The sequence below is a fragment of the Diadema antillarum genome, unplaced genomic scaffold (assembly GCF_040938485.1).
Source record: "Diadema antillarum isolate AM-2024a unplaced genomic scaffold, OU_Dant_1.0 seq00001475_RagTag, whole genome shotgun sequence".
In the NCBI taxonomy this organism is placed as follows: Eukaryota; Metazoa; Echinodermata; class Echinoidea; order Diadematoida; family Diadematidae; genus Diadema; species Diadema antillarum.
The window spans coordinates 168590-188511 of record NW_027272214.1 but is presented as its reverse complement, the minus strand read 5'-3'; the positions used below and the strand labels follow the sequence as shown (position 1 = coordinate 188511).

At 37.9% G+C, this 19922-nt stretch overlaps 1 protein-coding gene across 1 annotated transcript in view; it reads right to left on the bottom strand.

Moving 5' to 3' along the window:
• Nucleotides 1–3657: 3657 nt before the first annotated feature.
• LOC139709858 (protein RD3-like) overlaps nt 3658–19922 on the bottom strand; it is a 67747-nt gene continuing 51482 nt past the window's right edge. Inside the window, exon 2 of the mRNA XM_071621818.1 lies at nt 3658–4368. Within this exon, the coding sequence (XP_071477919.1) occupies nt 3708–4325 (618 nt within the window). The 5' untranslated portion in view covers nt 4326–4368 and the 3' untranslated portion in view covers nt 3658–3707. The remainder of the gene's footprint in view (nt 4369–19922) is intronic.

The following is a 19922-nucleotide window of genomic DNA, read 5'->3' as shown; positions in this document are numbered from 1 at the left end:
AGTTTCCAACCAATATGGTATATCTGTTTTCTTTGGAAACATGACACTAAGTGTGAGAAAACTTCTAAAACTTCTTGGGTCACTTACATCAAATGTAAACACACTACATGTATGTCTATAAAATCCATGATTGACCAGGCTGTTCTGATACTTATAACTACACTGAATCTCATACATCAAACGATAAAGTAAATAGTGGCAGTGGGCAGGTCCTTCTGGTCCTGTACGGGTAGAGAGGCGTCCCCGCCCTCCACCAGTCTCCCGCTGCCTTGCGGGCAGTTTTTTGGTTAATCAAAGGCTAGGGAGTAAACCTTATCCAAATCCGGAGCGGAACTCCTAAGGCGGTTAGGTGTTGTAGTTCATCATCTCTCCGGCAAATATAATAGGTATTATACAATACATCTTTATAGGTTTACATCTAATTGTCATTTGCAGCTCCACATGAGTCTACTAGCAAAATATAAACTACACTTTACAAGAAAAATTATGCTAATTTATGAATTTAAGGAAAACCTCAAAGAAATACAAATTTTTAGGTTCATAATTATTGGAAGATAAAACTGCAGAATAAAATATTCAGTAAATCGATCTTACTTACCGGCACCAGTAGAAATACTGAAGAAGTTCTCTAAAGCGCACCTGCATCTATATATGCATTCACGTTCATCACCGCTCATCAATGGATGATCAGGAACAATAATTGTTTTGGATTGTCAGAGCTAATTCGATTCCTTCATATGATTTCTTATAATGTTGTGTAACTGTTTTGACAAGGGTCATACTATGAAATAATGATCAAGAACTGAAAAAAAACCTTTAGAAATCAGTAGGTCTTATAAGACTGCAATTATCATGTCTTTGTGGCTGGAAACTATGACAGTACACTAATTGTACTCTCCTGTCTATGCATCCAAAATTGGGGGGAAAGTCTTCTATTCCATTCTCACCATTTTATTCTACCTTTGATATTCAACATAATTATCTTTAGTATTCTAGGTATGCAACAATTGTACTTATGTGATGTTCAATACCTACTTGAATAGTGAATGTGATAGAGGTATGGTCAATCAACAACAATCAATGAACAATAAAGAACTAAACGCCGCAACAACATAAGAGGTTCATTTACCAATAATAGGTGAACGATTCTTGTCAATGGGACAATACATATGGCAAGTGAGGGTGTATATATAATATATACACTACAGGTTGGCCCCTCAGAAAATGGAAACGAATATTTTTTCAAAACCAAAACGAAATTGTCCAATTTGGTTGAGTACTTTTCTTTCTAGACATGTTTTTGTTAATCATTAATTTCTTACTTTATTTTATCAAAGCTCAGCAACGGAGACTACTCAACAATTGAAGGTCTATTTTCGACAATAATCCTATTCAAACATTCCACATTGTGATGTGCGGCCTCGATTCTTTGTTAGTCTCCCAAGGCAGTGGCTTTTGTTCGATGCTGAAATTTGTTGAATTGAGCTAAGAAATTTACGCTCGACCCGTCTTTACAAAAACATCTGTAGAATGAAAACTACTCAACCAAATCGAGGGATTTTGGTGTCATTCTTCTTCTAGATAAATTCTCTACAACTCTATGTCATTCATTTTGGCATCAAAGTAATGCAAATGTGCAGATATTTGCGAAAACTCGCGTTTCCGTTAATTCTAGGCCACACTGTATATAATGTGTGTGTGTGTGTGTGTGTGTGTGTGTGTGTGTGCATACTCTATGTAGTGCAGCAGTCATATTTATCAAAATGGACATGAAAACGAAATGTGTTAGTTCTATTCATCAACAAATGCTTGTTTAAAATCATTGACCCCAATTAGTTTCAAAGACGTACAGTAAAGTATATATTGCGGTGGCCATGTTTTAAAATGGCAGCCAAAACATAGGATGCGATGGTTGTATACATGAAAAGATGTATCCATTTAAATAAATGAATCTCAAAAACATATTTTTGTTCCAGAATCATGAAGATGCATCCATTGGTTTTAAAGATATATGAATAGAATGTAGAGCGGCAGCCATGTTTAACTGGAGGGAGGCCATATTTATTAAATGGCCGCCAAAACAAAGGATGTGATGAACCTATTCACTTTGCTAAAACATCATTATATTGAAAACCTTCACCCCAAAACTATACTTTTACACTTGAATCGGGATTATATATCTTTTGAGTTCGAAGATATACAATATTCATTATCTGTTGTATGGCAGCCATATTTATTAAAATGGCCGCCAAAACGTAGGATGAAACGATTCATATTCACTTACAGTTGAATTTATCAGAATCCTTGACCCCAAAAACATATAAGTTGGTACCAGAGTCATGACCCTTTGTCCATACATTTTAAGGATATGTTATATCTAGCATGGTGGCCATATTTTTTCAAAATGGCCGCCAATAAGTAGGTTGCCATGGTTTTATCCTCTCAAAAATTATTCTATTGGAATCCTTGACCCTCAAAACCTATACTTTGGTACAAGAATCACGACAATCGGACTTATAGTTATCACATGGTGGCCATTTTGAAAAATGGCCGCCACGGCCGCCACAGGCAGAATCAGAGTGGCTTCCATATCAGAAATGACTTGTATTGGCATCATGTACATGTGTACCAAGTATGGTGCTTTTACCATAATGTGCATGATTCACCCTATATGTGGTCTATATCTGCTAGACTATATCATTTGATAAGGAATTTGCTCTATCATTCTATAAAGGCATATTTCCCATCACTACCCTTTCCACAGTGAAAACATATGATTTGCTCATCTGCCCCTATGCCCTGCATTTCAACCCTCTGGGCTTCTGCACAATATTCCACTACACCACTGGGACAATGCAGAGCGCTGATTTACATGTATGGTTGCCACGGGCAACCCTATCAAACACTGGAAAATACTGTTGGATGATCAAACACTCAACCTGCGATCCAATTCAAACGAGAACGTGTGATACAAAAGGAAATGAGTGATTGAAGCTATGTGTTTCGCCATCATGGAGTTTGTAATCAAACAGGTCTACACTGAGGGGGAAAAAAAAGACATGTGAGATATGATAAGGGTAAACTAATTCCGGTATCTTTTTTGATTTCACAAACCAGGATGCCAATTATCGTTCAAATTAGAAAATCCAATTGGCAGGGCGCGTGGAGTCCAGGGTACAGTCACATTGGGGCATGATTGATCGTTGCACTGGGACTCACCAGATGAGGGTCTCACCGGCCATTTAGTTTGTTCCGTCGAGAGATAGAGAGGCGAGCGATTTGTCCTTTTTTTTTGCGCAGGTCCATTTACCACCACCATCCCATGAATACTGATCGGGCAGCCTCACAAACTTTGGCAGTCAGCGAGGGCATAGGGAAGGAGTTGAGGCTGCAAACTGCGACGAGACAGCTAGAGAGGTCCTCAAAAGATGACAGGTTAAAACCAGGCATCCTTAAGAATGACCGGGTGAGACCAGGTGATCATATACGTAAAATCTAATCATCATGAGCAGTAGCCATATGATTGGAAATATATTAAAAAAACAACAACACATAATTGTGACCAAATATTCACAATTTTTTTTTTCATAAATCACACACAAGCATGCATGAATACAAAAACAAACCTACAAAGAGGATCACCTCATGAATAATAATAATAATTTTAAAAAATGACTCAACAGCAGAACCAAATGAGGGGGAAACCCCTATACTGGCAAACTATCCATGTTGGCACAGAATTCTGGTAAAGATCTGCTCCTGAGAGTTGCACTGTTTCCAAACTCTGGCACGCTGATGGCCCGCCGACTGCGGGTGTGTCCGTACTGCCTGTCCACTTGCTCTGAGACACTCGAGAGCGGATGCACACGGATGTTCTGCTTGACCTTGGTCAAGTTGTTGGTCTTTTTCCACATCCAGTCGGTGATGGTCTCCTCGGGCGGCCGGTCTTGCAGCACCTGGATGATGACCGCCTTGAGGATCTGCGGAACCTCCTTGACCTCCGGCCGCCGGGTCAGGATCTCGCGGAAGCGCGTGATGATGCGGCCGGTCTCACTGGCCTTCACCTTGCTGCAGAGGTCTTCCAGCTCCAGCTGCTGCAGCTGGGGCACCACGTAGTACTTGGGCTGGGAGCTGACCAGCCAGCTGTAGTCCACCGTCTGCTTGCGCTGCTTCTCCGTCTGCTCGGCCTGCCAGTGCTGGTGCTGCAGCTCCCGCAGCTGTCCTTCCAGCTCGTTGAAGAGGCACTCCCGCACCACCGTGGCCTCCGGCTTGGCCGGGATACGGGGATCTTGCCGGAACATGTTGGTGAGGGACATCTTGGTCATGTTAGGCTGACGTCACATTGCCGCGGAGCATCGCCGTGGGAACCTGCATGACGAGACAGTGGCAGAGAAGAAGAGGAATGGCATTTAGCATGAGAAATTCTGAGAGGCGCTTTTCGTGGAACAGTGCTCAACAACTCACATTTTCTTTATGTGGGTAATGTTAACTGAGGGGCCCTATAATAATTTATCAATACCCTCTTACGGTCACCATGGCAACACAGGGTGAGGACTCTGTTTATGCTGCAAAATTTTCCTTCCGGCAAAATGTACTAGCTGCAGCTTTCTTGTCCTACCATCTTTATGCATGCACTCTTGAACTGAATTACACATCAATCAATTGTCTGAATAAATTACCCAATCATGAGCATCTTAAAAGCTGTAACTAGACAGGCCTACTTCACTTGTTAGCAGAATAATGTGCGTGAGACACAAAACCAATGAATGTGCTCTATTTGTTCCATCAAAGTGTTTCCATTTTTGATGCAACCTATACCTTTAATCTGACAAGACTGTTTTTCAAGAAGCTGTGATAAGTAGCATGGGGGTAAGCCCTCTATGTGTGTGGGTACTTATGTTAGCTGTAACTTGGGTGTGTGGGTACTATGTTAGCTGTAACTTGCCAAGTTCTTTTTTTTTTATCAGCAGGCAGTGCATGACTTCTTCAAAACTTGACCTAATCATAGCACATCCACTCAGGTGTAATTACAACATGCCTCAATCTGTCCAACAGAAAGGCCATGGTGAAGATATAGGGATTAAGGGGATTACATAATCTCTAATCATTGACACCTAGCCTCAAGACATCTATGCCAGCAAACATCACCAAACAAAGCACAATATTAACAGATATAATTGTAATCACTCAAAATTCTCAAAATGTTCCATCATTAGATTGCAAGCAATGACCCACAACAGTGTGTGTTTGATTGTTTCAACAAATGTAATGTACAGAGTAAATCAGGCTTTGTAGTTACAGCAAAAACACGTTGTTATTCATTTCTAGCCAGAGTGATGTGATCTGACTTCACCTGAAGAATGGCTAAGAAGTGATATGATTGTGATTATGCGATAAGAAAAAAAATATGTAAATGGCTGTGTGTTTCTGTACCGATTTATCAATGACTTTAGAATTACTGAAGGCAACCACAACACCAAGCAGCTATACCTACTTCAAGAAACCTGTAGGAAAGCAGGAATTTGAGTGGAATATGTATTTGAGATTAGTCACATAATTAAAGATGAAACTCATGAATAAGCAAGCATGTGTGACCATTGTTCATATAAATCACACACACATTATAGATATCTACATATCTACATAAACCTATTGACATGTATAAAAGATAAAAAGAAGAGACGTGTAAGGCATATTAGTGTGCAACAATTGAAATGGTTGCACCAAAAATTCAATGCGTCATTCACTTTTTTTTTGTCAGGGTTTTGGACATCGTGTATATGAATTTATATATCCACATATTTTGAAGTATATCTACAAAATTGTATATTTGTACAACAGAATAACACAAATCCTTGTTGGTTTTGTCTGGGTCAGTAAGCAGGTGCTATGAGGAACAGACAGGGTGGTAGGCGATGCAGATGCTACAAGGACTGTGATAAACCACGCCTCATCTAGCGGGATTTCCGCTCCTCTGCGCACAATTTCCTCCCCTCACAGTAGGGCAGCCTCTTTCTCTCACCACATTAGCACCTCCTTGGGATGGAGTTGTGGTGGCAGTGATGGTGGTGGAGTGGGGAGGGGGGTACCCTCATGATAAGTGCATGACCTCTGGCAAAGACCGCTGAAGAGTTAAAGGCAGGCAATCCGTTTTGAACGCCCTCCTACAATAAAAATTAGTTGTAGCTTTGACTAAGTTTCACTGTACATATACTATATCTGATGTTTTGATATTTCATGCTAACACTGTTTCAAGCAGTTCATTCATTTGAAACTGAAAAAAAGAAGACATTTCCAATGTTTCCCTCCTATTTCTTTTGACTACTCTTTAGCATCTTATCATAGCCTCAGGACAAAAATGCACAATTTCTATAGGCTTGATGATAAGTGATAAAGAGGACATATCCACTGGAATGTTATAAAAATACTATGTGAGATGATATTTTGATGCCGCGACCTCCCACTTCTGTTTGAAAGCTGCCATAACTCTGAACATCTAGGCCTTTACCTTCGTGTTAGTGTGCAATACTGCTGAGATGCGCGAGCCCCACCAATAAAACACATTGCTTGGTGGCATGTCTTTTGGGGGAACTCCTGAAATATCACTTTAAAAAAAAAGCAGTGTTTCGCACATGACATTTGAAAACCTTGTTTCTTCTGTAAGTACGCCCACTATATATCTTGCATGAATATTCCCCGGATACATCTTTTGAAGTACAAATACCTACATAATCAAATCATTCTACATCTATCACACCAAAATGATAAAACTAGCGTGGATGGTTGGGGTAGAGAATACAAGAAATTAGTTTGAACACAAGGAATTAGTGATGGCCTTTGCACAAAAATCCAAGATTCACGGCACATGTGCCGCAGTATGTCTATATGAAACAGATGTAGATGTCAGGTTTGGTTTTCAGACCCAAAAAACAAAAAAAAACTTCTACACAACAGCAACTAAAAACATTCATTACGTCATATATATCATACTATGTAGTTATACCCCAAATCTGGAATATATAATAACAATGCAACTATGCAAGTAGTATATGAAAAGATGCGTACATACATTCATCATGCATTCCATTCCATTAAAGTCATTGCAGGTTTAGATTATCATTCTCCATTTTTAAAGCAAAAGCACAAAATTTCTGCAAATACTATGAATTTGACTGAAGCACCAATTTTTCAATTTTACAAGGGCAATATCTTGTACTGCTAATTTGCAAATATTTGAAACACTGATGCAAACTTGTGATGTAAGTGTGCATTTCATTTTGGAATATACGAGATGACTATTCATGCCTTCCAACAAAATTGATTCTTAAAACCCTCTGCCCTATGTCCAAAAAATATATCCTCTCTTTCTTCTCTCTTGCCTATTTTAAAATCTTTCCTCACCTTATACAGCATTTTTTGGTCCCTCTGTAATAAAACTCCCAATGGCGATGACATTGGTGGCATATGACATGAATATGCTATCAGCTCACATATAATGGCCACAAATGTGGAATGGTAGACAACCGGTATTTTGGTCTGTGTGTCATAGATACCGTTCACGGGTAGTCAGTCCCTCTCAGCACAAGAACTGTTATCAACCTGTGGATGGGAGCAGCCCCCCCCCCCCCATCCGTGTTGACACACCTGGTATAGAGTTCCATCTCGTGGGAGTACCGAGCGACACAATACGCGACACGTGAAAGCCAACATTTGGCTACCGTTCAGCGTGAAGGCTATTGCTCGCTGAATAACTGCAAAATGTCAGAGAAGAGTCTCTCCTCTCCTTTCTATCTCTCCAACACACACCTCCACAAATACGCACACACACACACACACACACACATACACTTTTTTCCCAATAATATTTATGACTGATTCAATATAATGTAAATCAAAATTTAAACAGTCATTTTGAATGTGTCAAAAAATGGAACCAAACAGTTACAGGATTTTTTCCTATATGTATAAACCAGTTCATTATGAAAAAAAAATGAAAATATTACACATGATTTTGCTATGTACTAGATTTTCATGATTAGATGATAAGGTACAATAAAACAAAGTGAACACATAACTTTTCAGAATCCATTCAATAAAAAAGCAAGCACACACACAAACACACACACACAACCACCACTCTGCTGCATCCAACATACAATAGTCATTATAATTACTCGATTTTATGCGGAACAGTAAATGTTGATATTTAATGAAAATCTCACTTTGTGCGAGATATTCAGTTTTGCTGAAAAACAGGTACTAGTGAGCAAGAAAGAGAGTTCTTTAATGAATGCCGCACAAGAGTTATCAGATCAACATCCATAATACCTGGCAATTTCACACAGTATGACTACGGATGTTGGTATTTCGGCGCAGCTGCATAAACCGGTTGAGAAGTGCAGTCTTCGCTGATATGGCGCTCTTTGATAAAAACAAAAAAGGAGCTGGAGGAACAATTTCTATGCAGTCACGATTATTAGACTCGAGGGAATGATATTGATACAGTTCATGTCTTTGCAGGCAGCAAACAATATTGACATGAGGACTCCCTGACAATATCTGCTTTGAAAGACATGAGACAAGGAGAGACTGAGATAGATAGATAGATAGATAGATAGATAGATAGATGGATAGATAGATAGATAGATAGCCATAGATAGATAGACAGATAGATGGATAGATAGATAGATAGATAGATAGATAGATAGATAGATAGGTAGATAGATAGATAGCCATAGATAGATAGATAGATAGATGGATAGATAGATAGACAGATAGCCATAGACAGATAGATAGATAGATAGATAGATGGATAGATAGATAGATAGATAGCCATAGATAGATAGATAGATAGATAGATGGATAGATAGATAGATAGCCATAGATAGATAGATAGATGGATAGATAGATAGACAGCCATAGATAGATAGATAGATAGATAGATAGATAGCCATAGATAGATAGATAGATAGATGGATAGATAGATAGATAGATAGATAGCCATAGATAGATAGATAGATGGATAGATAGATAGACAGCCATAGATAGATAGATAGATAGATAGATAGATAGATAGATAGCCATAGATAGATAGATAGATAGATGGAAAGATAGATAGATAGATGGATAGATAGATAGATAGATGGATAGATAGATAGATAGATGGATAGATAGATGGATAGATAGATAGATAGATAGATGAACTATAGGTAGAGAGAGAGAATTAAAATGATGGAACCAATGTGCAAAGAAAATGAAGGTGAATATGTACATAGATTATGTTTTTCCGTACGTATGCATAATGTGCACAGGAGAGGGAGAGAAGGCAAGAGAAAAAAACAATTGGCTAATAATATGAGCATAATGTTTTCGTAGAATTACATAGATATATGAATATAAATATCTATATATCTATCTATATAAATAAATAAATATATATATATACATATATTATATATAATTATACACATATATTACATACAAATATATATATATTTGCACATATATGTATGTAGAGAGGGAGAGAAGGCAAGTGAGAAAAAACAATTGGCCAATAAATATGAACATAATATGCTTTCATAGAATTACATAGAATACATGATTCTATATATTTATATATACATACACATATATACATACAAATATATATAATTGCACATACATGTATGTCTAAATGAGGAACAACAAGAGAATGGGGGAGACAGCACACGTCATGGAGATATTAAATTGCCCAGCCAACTTCTGGTTTCAAAACGTTTCATTTCATTGATCCGCAAATTGCGAGAGAAGCAATATTGGCATTCATATGACACAAACCGCTGGTAATATAAATTTCTCTGCCACCGCCCTGAGCACAATGAATTTTTGCGTTCAGTGAAAAGGTTACTGCCAGTGCGCTTCCTGGAAAAACAGGAAAGTAAGAGTCATGCAAGAAATTTTTTCCTTTGCCATCATGCGATCATTTCATTTAGTTCTGGTTTCAGTCAACTTTTTTAGGACATGTGCAAGCCAAAAGAACATAAATGTATATGAAGTTCCCCATAGAATCTACCAAAGGGTGAGGGTTCTATTCTTACTTGAAAATACAGAAACAGTTGATAAGATTAATGATTTTTTTTTAAATTCATAAAATTAGTGAAGTATCATGAAAATTAAGCAATTAGCTATCCACAGCACAGTACTTAGTAGGAACTATAATGCAATGATAAGGTACTAACATCATAGCTTGACCAAGGCTCGTCGTAACTTAAAATTAGTTGCTGTTTTTCCTTTTAAATGAAACCAAATAAACACTCATTAAAAGAGTCATTTTCTCTTTTTGATTGTGCTCTTAATATATAAACATGAACATCAGCAAAAGGTGGCAGGATTTTAACATGTTAAAGGTAAAAAAAAAAAGAAATTAATTTAATATTTTATTCTTAAAGCATATCTTAAATAGACTTTTGTGGACAATGACAGTTAGAGGTGATAAAAAACAAGATTTTTTTTGTTTATTACCTGACTTGCATTGTACGTCATACATTTTTTTCAGCCATCTAAAGATCACAGCTTTAAAAAAAAAAAAAAAGAAAAAACTTAGGAAATGCATTTTGAAGCTTTATAACAATAACTATACTGGTTTCAATATTTCAAATCACTTTCAGCAAAAAATAGTTAATTATAGAAATAATGAAAAAATGTAGTCCATGATATCAAAAATACTTCAGCTTTCCTTAATATTCAACATTTTATAAGCTCATGCACTTTCCTGTACTAAATTTATCAAGTTATCTAATTGGCTATTGGGTAATCTGCTATAAAATAGGTAAAACTCACCACTGATGATACAGTATGGCATTACCACATGAAGGCTGCTGTGTTATAGAATAGAGCCAGTGAGGATTACATTGACACTAATTCAGTAATATTAGTTAAGCAAGGTAGTCAATTCATCTTTGCATATCTACAGACAAAAAATAAAACCAACGACAAAAGCCCTATACATATCTGCTGATCAGCATTAAAGCAAACAAAAATTAGGGTTCTAAGTGACAAATTTCTGGAGCGAATTCGTTAAAGGTAGCAGGTCTGAACTGAAGGACAATATTAAGAGCATGAGTATGATGTTTGTGTTAAATTAAAAGTGAGAGAAAACAAACAGTTATCTGAGGAACAGGTGGATGAAAAAAGATTAAAATTTATTGAAGGCTCTTTAAGTCTTCTGCAAAAATGTCACTGGCAAACAGTTTTGTATCATTTTATGATAACCAAGTTATTTTCATAAGTCTAAAGGCAAACCTCAATTACTCTTTTCCCACCCACGTATCTCAAACGATGTTTTTACTAGTTGTGGTGTGCAGGTGTTTTGGAATCAACTTTTACTAGATTCTGGGTGCGCGTGGTGTTTCTTTCTGGGTAAGAAGTGTGAAATGGGAATGCTGATTGAAATTTTCAATAAATATTTGAAGTGTGTTCCACTTAAATTTTCCATCATGACCCAACAGTTGACTCATGAAATATACATGTTAAAAGCTCTCAGAACATGTTACACCGAGTGATTTTTCTTTTCTGTCACAAAATTATTTCCTACTGCAATGATTTACAGATAGAATTTGTCCTCTGGTGATAATGCATCATACTCTCAATGACAATTAAGTTATGCATGGTTTAACCCTGTCAATGCCGGGAGCAATTATTCACCATGAAATTGCAGTGGTATAACAGGGGAGTGGTTGGGAGGGGGTTAAAGGCATATCCATCCCTGGTCTTCTCTTAAATTCTGCCATAACTGGGTGGCAAACAATCAGTTGGCCTCCTTTCCTCCGGTGGAAAGAGGATCAATCGCCCTATCAGGAGAGGATGCGGTGCTGTCGATAACCTCCCTCCCTTCCTACCTACGCACAGAAATGGCTACACGGTCCAATTACATAATTGGCTCTTGGGAACGCTGCGTGGGGGTGGGGTCCACCAGATTCATCTCACAAAGGTCCAGAAGCGGTGTCATCTGCAATACTTCAAGAGTCCTGTCTAGCGGGGGAGCTAAATTGCAGTTTGGGGTGGGGGGTACTGTGAGGTCATCTTATCTGGATTTTCGACTTGATTTTAGAGCACAGATGCTTATGGGATGATTTAGTTCAGTATTAGAGTTCTTGTATTCAGGACTTACTGTAGTGATTGTGATTAATAGAGACAGACTGACAAAGAAAGAGAGATAGATAAATAGATAGATAGATAGAGAAAGAGATAGATAGATAAATAGATAGATAGAGAAAGAAATAGAGATAGCAAGAGTGAGAGAGGGGGGAGGTGAGTGGTTAAGGCCTACACTGTATATTAAGCAGCAAGGAAAAGAGGGGGAGGGAGAGATAGAGATAGAGAGGGAGGGGGAGAGATGAGAGGTACATAAACAGAAAGAAGGAGAGAGATATATAGAGAGATAGAGGGAGAGAGGGAGAGGGTGAGATGAGAGGTATATAAACAGAAAAGAAGAGAGAGAGAGATAGCGAGGGAGAGGTAGAGATGAAAAGTATATACAATTGCAAGCAGCAAGGTAGAAAGGGAGAGAAAGAGAAAGATGGAGAGATAGAGAGGGAGAGAAAGAGGGTGAGATGAGAGGTATATAAGCAAAAAGGAAGAGAGAGAGAGAGAGAGAGAGAGAGAGTCCAGTTTATCATGGGCAAATAACCGCATCCTACAATTCTAATAAAGTCAGAATGAGTAATTTATAGAAGGCCAAATTCATGCACTTGGTATACATTCAAAGTCTGTCTGGATGATGTGTTGCCCAGACTGTGTAGATAGTGGCAGGGACCTGAATCTAGTTGCTCTTTGGACACTTTTCTGCTAAGTTGTTTTTCCCCCTCTCCAATTGGCCAGTTTCCATGACGCCAGAGAGCTTTGTAAATATCTGACTATCAAAATGAAGCTGTATAGTACCCAATTCGATCTATGCAGGTGATGTTACAAAGATTGCAGACATTAGCAATGTGATTGGGACTGTGGCAAATGACACCTCAAAATTTGACAATTTACATTTGTTTGACAGTTCTGACGAATTTAGTACAGCCACATTCCAAAAGTGGTGTCTGTAAGAAAAGTGAGAAATCTTTCAGGTTATTTTTTGGGGGAAACATGCCCAGTCCTACTGTGAGTTGTATGAATTTTCATTATCTATCCCTGTCCACAAACACTAATACAAATACAACATTTGTGCACAGTTTTCACTCGCATCACAGAGTGACGAGCACCAACTTCTTTGCTAGAATGTTGGTGTCTCGTCACTATGGCAACCACAAACTGGGAATTTCAGCCAAAACATGGACACACTTCTTGCCACCTGTTGAATCAGGCAGGAAGAGTAACTCCCAACACAAACTCCGTCTGAATGCATAAGAAAAGTGCAGATAAATCAATATTCCAAAACAACCCCTTTCTCAGATTCCACACGAGATTGCATCTGTCACGTCGTCATCCTTTGAATGTTCTGTCGAGCAGTCCTTTTCATCGGCCAGCAAAAGCTGCTTGCTGACAGCAAAATGTGACAAATTTCACAAAATACTTGCTTTACAGACAACAGCCAATCACCAGAACCTGTCAAGGGAAAGTGCAAGTAGATAATACTACAAGCCCTGCAGCTATAAAAAGTACGCTTTTCTTAACTTTGAAGTTTTGGCAACCAAAATGTGGTTTTTCAAATTCTGCTTTTGAGTCTTGAGGCAATCAGGAAATGACTCAAATAAAAATGACACACTTTTTATATGACACCAATGCACACTGCAGTCACTCTTTCCACTCTCGAATCATTTCTACTTTCCCCTCTCTTTAGCTGTTTTTCTGTTTGTTTGTTTGTTTGTGTGTGTATGTAAGATCAAGCAATAGGTCTCCTGCATTTTTTTCCTGCATTTTTTTTCCTGGTCAGTCTATTCATATCAATGGAGCACATGGTTTTTTTTTTTTCAGATTTACTTAAAAAACAAGATTTATGCTCGTAAGGCTATGTAAGATCACACTTTTTTATGATTCCATTTTCCCTGTATGCCATTTTACAGAAATTGGATACACGCACATATTACACTCCCAACGCACACAGTCATAGATAGAGGTATATACGGATATATGATGTATGACTGATGAATCAGTCTATGAATATTGCTTAAAAGTATTAATCATTTATTCATCTTTGTTGACAAACTCATCCAATTTGCAATATCCTTTCCATTTATTCATATAACTCTATTTACTATCAGACTTACTTTGTAATTAAATCTATGTGGTACTCATGGCAGATGATTAATACTTTTTGGCATATATCTGTAATAATTGTTTTGGGATCCATATACCATGGATAAGGATTGTATGTGAGCACTTATGTTCCAGTTCCATGCACATTCTCAGATAGCAAGACAGTCTGACAAAATATCAGCAACCAAAAAGCAAAAAATGCAAATTAGACACCTGCAAAGTAACTTCACCCCTTGAACACTGGCTTGCTTGAAATACTGGATAGCCAATAAACCTTGTTGGATGATAGGACCTTTGCATGTGAAGAACCATCACTTTGAAATAAATATTTCAAATTTTTAATCTGTTCAATTTTTCAAGACCTGCCCTAGGGTATCATTCCTTCAACCTTGCTTTTGGATATATTAATGTCTTTTTCTCTCTTCCACTTTCTCCAAGATGCTGTGGTGCTGACAATTTCTTGCTGCTGACTTTAGCATCTCCTTGCCAGGGGGAGATGGTGCTATATGACTTTGATTATTTAGCACTATCATAATAATGATTATCATTACCATCCTTATCACCTTTTCATTATCACATTTCACTCACAGTAAAAGCATCATAACTGCAAACTAATTGATACATTTTGGATGTATGGGTCTACAGAAAGCAGATAAATGCAGAGATTGCAGAAAAATGAATACATTCATTGACTTTGAGCGATATCGAGAATATAGGTACAGACATCAAACCAAAATAGATTCCCCGTATAATATCTGACTATTTTGTACTAAGGAATAATGAATATAAATAATCCCCTGCCACAAAAGATTTGTACTGTGATCTGTTGGTTGTTATATATTGTTTATGCTTTGGCTAGAACTGTCAGTTCTAATGGACAGAAGAGCCATGCCTCAGAACCAACATCATCATAGTCCAGATGATACTGAACAACATTCACACTTATGGTAACATTAGTTACCATACAGTGTCAGGAGTATCTTTCAACACCCAAGAAATTCTAAATCCATAAAGAGATATATTCTAGTCAAACAAAATTGGTGTGACTTGCCTGCAATATGCAGGTAGTTCCTACAGAAATATTTTCCATGAAGAATAAAGAACATAAATTGAACATGAAACTGAATTTAAGTAAGAGTTTACATGTATAAATATTGCATGAACCTTTTAAACATGCATGCCATACAAAAAGATTTTCACTTTTCAGCGCTTCACATAGATTTTGTTGATTTTAACTCTTTAGGTGCCGAATACTTTACTGACAAGCTTTTTCTTTCTTTCATTAGCATTCAGTAAGCCATCCAAACTGAACCTCCTGTTAGCAATTCCATTCAGATGTAGCAATGTGCCTTGTGACCAACAGAATGGTCCTACACTCTTATTTCTGCGGCGTCAAAAATAACTCGGAAAGTGTGAAATGTGACTCGGAAATGGCGCCAGCTGGGAGTAAACTCCTTCCGAGTGAAAGCTACTCGGACTTCCGAGTCAAGTGATTTCACTCGGATTCCGAGTCACTTTTCAAGTCATTTCTGTGGCGTCAAATTAACTCGGAAAGTGTCAAATTTGACTCGGAATGGGGTCAGTTAGGTGCAATCTATTCCAGCAAAATGACACGGATTTCCGAATCAAAAGATCACAATTTCACTCTGATACGGTGTCGTTTCCCGCATTGTAAGTAACCCATTTTGGTGTAGTAATGACTCGGATTTGGTGTGCACTTTTCTAGAGGAATGCGGAATGGAGGAATACATAGGAGTTTTCATCGGTGAGTACCCACCTCATTCACAACACTCATATAAATAATTGCTTGAAACATGGTCTAAACAGTCAGGTTTATTTAGGGCAAAATGAACTTTCGACACGGACGCATTGACTGGTAATGGCGTAGCCGTACGGTAGCTCGAATTAGCAATCAAGATCATATGTGTATTTTATGCATGTACAGTGGAGGTGTAGCTAGGTAGGTTCACATCTATTGTAGATTGGTTCTAACGTATAGCATATAGCCCAGGGCTACGTACAAAAGGTACGAGCTACCGTACGTCCGCCTACGGCTACGCCATTACCAGTCAATGTGTCCGCGTCGAAAGTTCATTTTGCCCTAAATAAAACTGACTGTTTAGACCATGTTTCAGGCAATTATTTATATGAGTGTTGTGAATGAGGTGGGTACTCATCGATGAAAACTCCTATGTATTCCTCCATTCCGCATTCCTCTAGAAAAGTGCACACAAAATTGTCCATCTTGAAGACAAAAAGTTGCAAGACATCTCGCGGCCGCGGCCGATTGTCGAGAAATGACGCTTTTTTTTCGCGGGGGTACTACGTCACATAGGACACATGACATGTTTTGTCCAATTGTAGCGTGCATATGTCATGTACACCGCACTGGGTATTTCTGATGTGACTCTGCGCAGGTGTAAAACGTCAGATAACCAAAATGATAACTCGGATTTGAGTCAGAAGTACACGCTTGGTGTTAAATTTACACGGATCGGAGTGAAAAATTTTTGACTCGGATTCAGAGTTGAAATTTTGACTCGGCAGAAATAAGAGTGTAGTGAAACAATAAGCCAGTTCACAGTTAGCACTAGTCTGCAATGACCTCTCCAACCACAGACTTTGCAAAACATGGAATAGTCCTCAAGAAGAGCAGTTGAAGAAAGTAGTGCAGGAAGTGTTAATTTACATGTCAGTGCTGCATGCATGGCTTTTGTTAATATGATTGAAAAGAATGCACATTCACTTGTAAATACCAATCTGCACCTGGTTCATTTACAACACAGTTGCCAAGAAGCCCTATCTAGGTTTTGAATACCTCAGTTGCAAATCCATTTCAAGAGAAGGTCTGCAATGACCTTTATCTGCACATGGCTCAGATTGTAACTGTGAACTGGCTTATAGGGATTAATGGATTAAGCAATCTCTACTCACTGAAAAGTCTTTTCCTGACATCTGTGACAACCACACAAAGAAAGCACTCCAGCGTACATGCCAATCAGCATAGAAAGAACATCAGCAAAGGGTTAAACAAACTAGAACGTCTCAATGCATTCCATTCAACAACAAAAAACATGCAACAGTACAAATTCAATTTAAGCCAACCTTTGCAAGCACTTCCAGTCTGTATACTAGTATAAAGCTAGCCCTGCAAAATCCGCAGGAAATGACAACAAAGATGTTTTTTTTTCTCTCTCTCTCTCTTAGTGTAGACGCACAACTGAACCCATATTCATTGTAAGTACTGTGTGATGGAATCTGAATGGACCAAATAGTGTTAAAATCACTCCTGACATATCTCAATATATTTGCATCTTATCTAGGTCATGGCGTGTTTCCACAAAATTGAATCCTTGTTCACTGATAAACAAGGCGAGTATTTCTACCCTCACACGACCACTTTTCCCCTTCCTCTGCAAACGGCAAAATATACTCTTGTACAGAGGAGCAATATCTCAGAAGGTCATGGTTATTTGGCATTGAAAATTAAGCAATATCTGAAAGGTTAATATGAAAAGTGGATTGTATATTGCACACCAATGCAGCACCAGCCATTAAACTCTTGAAGAAGATGAAAAGAGAAGGAGGGTAAGATAAAAACAAAATGGGGTGGGGGGGGGGGTGGATGGAGACTAAAGGGAAGTCCACGGCGTCACGGAGCAAAAGTTAACAGGTAAATGGGGGAGACAGGCGAGTAAAGAGAGCATGTTTGAAGAGCTTGATTGAATTGATTTGCCGCAATGGCTCTTGAGACGCATCTAGTACGAGCGCTGAATACATGCATGGGCTGATTCCTCGTTTTTAAAGGTAACACGTAACAGTGGCCTAGAATTGGAGAAACTTTTTATGTTGCTGGGTTGTTGTTGCTTTATTTTTTTCTTTCTGAGTCAATGATGTGAGAGAGCATTCGAACACATACTTAACCTATTTCAAGGCGGTTTCAATTTCACTTTTTCAGTTTTCTTTCTTTCTTTTTCTTTCAATAAAAGAACATACTGCCATTTAGGAATACACTGGTATTTTTGCTGAAATTATCACACTTAGAGCAATATGTCCCTCAAGAATGCATTTGGTTGTCTTTTTTATTTACCCTCAACTTGGAATGCATGTATGCATGCTTGTATAGCTTCATACATGGTTTGATAGTAATCATGCCTGCTTTTGTGAGAGTTTGGTTCTGTGACTTTTTTTTTCTGCTGTACTAGTATGTACCTCAGGTGCATAGTAACCTGTGAATAAATCTTATGAATTAACTGTCTGAACCACTTGATCACTCCTTAATTTCTGATCCTGGAAAACAACAACAACAAAAACAACAACAACAGCAACAACAACTGCTCACTGCAAAGCAAGATATTTTCGTGGAATGAAATTTTCACGAATTGCCAAGACAATTTGTGGAAGTAAAATGCATTCAAACATTTCTGGTTTTAAAGTAGTTAATTCTCCTAGAAAAAGAAAGAGAAAACAATATAATAAAGTTCGAAGTCAGTATTAATGGCTATGTATTTGTGATGTAGATGACAATTTAATGAATTCAAATTTAGATATATTGTGAAAAATCTTTCTCAAGTAACTGTAATCTGAGTCACATGAACATGAAGACAAAAATAAAAAGAATTACTGTATAGGCAGAATATTTCATGAGGTTTATATCATCATGAAATTTGAGAGTCAGGTGTATTTGCGAATTTAAGACATGAAAACATATTGACTCTGATCCCATCATGAATGTGACATGCACGCATACATTTTTCCATTCATTACTGTATTCCACAAGTGCAAATTAAACTACTTGCCATATCACTGGGAAATCCTGATTCATGAAAAATTAGACTTGCTTAACCCGTTGAAGATTGGCTGATTTTGCTACAACACGCATTTCCCATAGACACCTGCCTGACTACATACTTGGGACTCATCCTCAACGGGTTGATATATGGCGTGTTTAGTAGTTGCTATGTGTGTACATTTATAACAGAGTTTGGCACTTTGCTTCATAAAATATGTAGTGTCCTCTTCATCACAATGTGCCTTGCAGTACACCACTCTATCCAATCCTCTCAGACAGCGTTTTTGAGAACAGAAAATGACTGCAGGCAATTTCAACTTTATGATTATCTAATCAAAATCAATTGATATTGAAAGATCTCACTACTTGAATCTTGCAAAATGATTCCTCCAATATAGCCCTTCATATCAAATTCTCCATGGCAATGGAATGAAAAAAAAAACCAAAATACCCAACCTGCTGTCATGGTTACTTCAATCACATTCAATACCCAAATGATTAAAATCAGAATGATAATCAGAATAAATAATAATTCAAATACATGTACTTCCATATATTGCACAAATTCTTTCAAATACAGTGATTCCTTTACATCCCCATACACACTATGTGCAGGGATGCCAAGTTTAAAAAATTTTATGAGTGAGATTTTCATGACTCGGCATCTCGGCGAGCGAATGTGCGCGCGAGCGAGGGTGTGGGAGGGGTTTTTCCCCCCCGTGGCCTACCACGGTAGGGAGCTTTTTCAATTTTTAGCTCCTAATGATGCGACCAGGTGCATACTTAAGTGACTATTTTCTACTTATTTTGAAAGACAAAAGGAAATATACCTTCAATTGCAACTATCATTTTAATCTTTTGAGCTACGCTCATTATTTTAGGCCCAAGTTGCAAACTTCGCCCGATG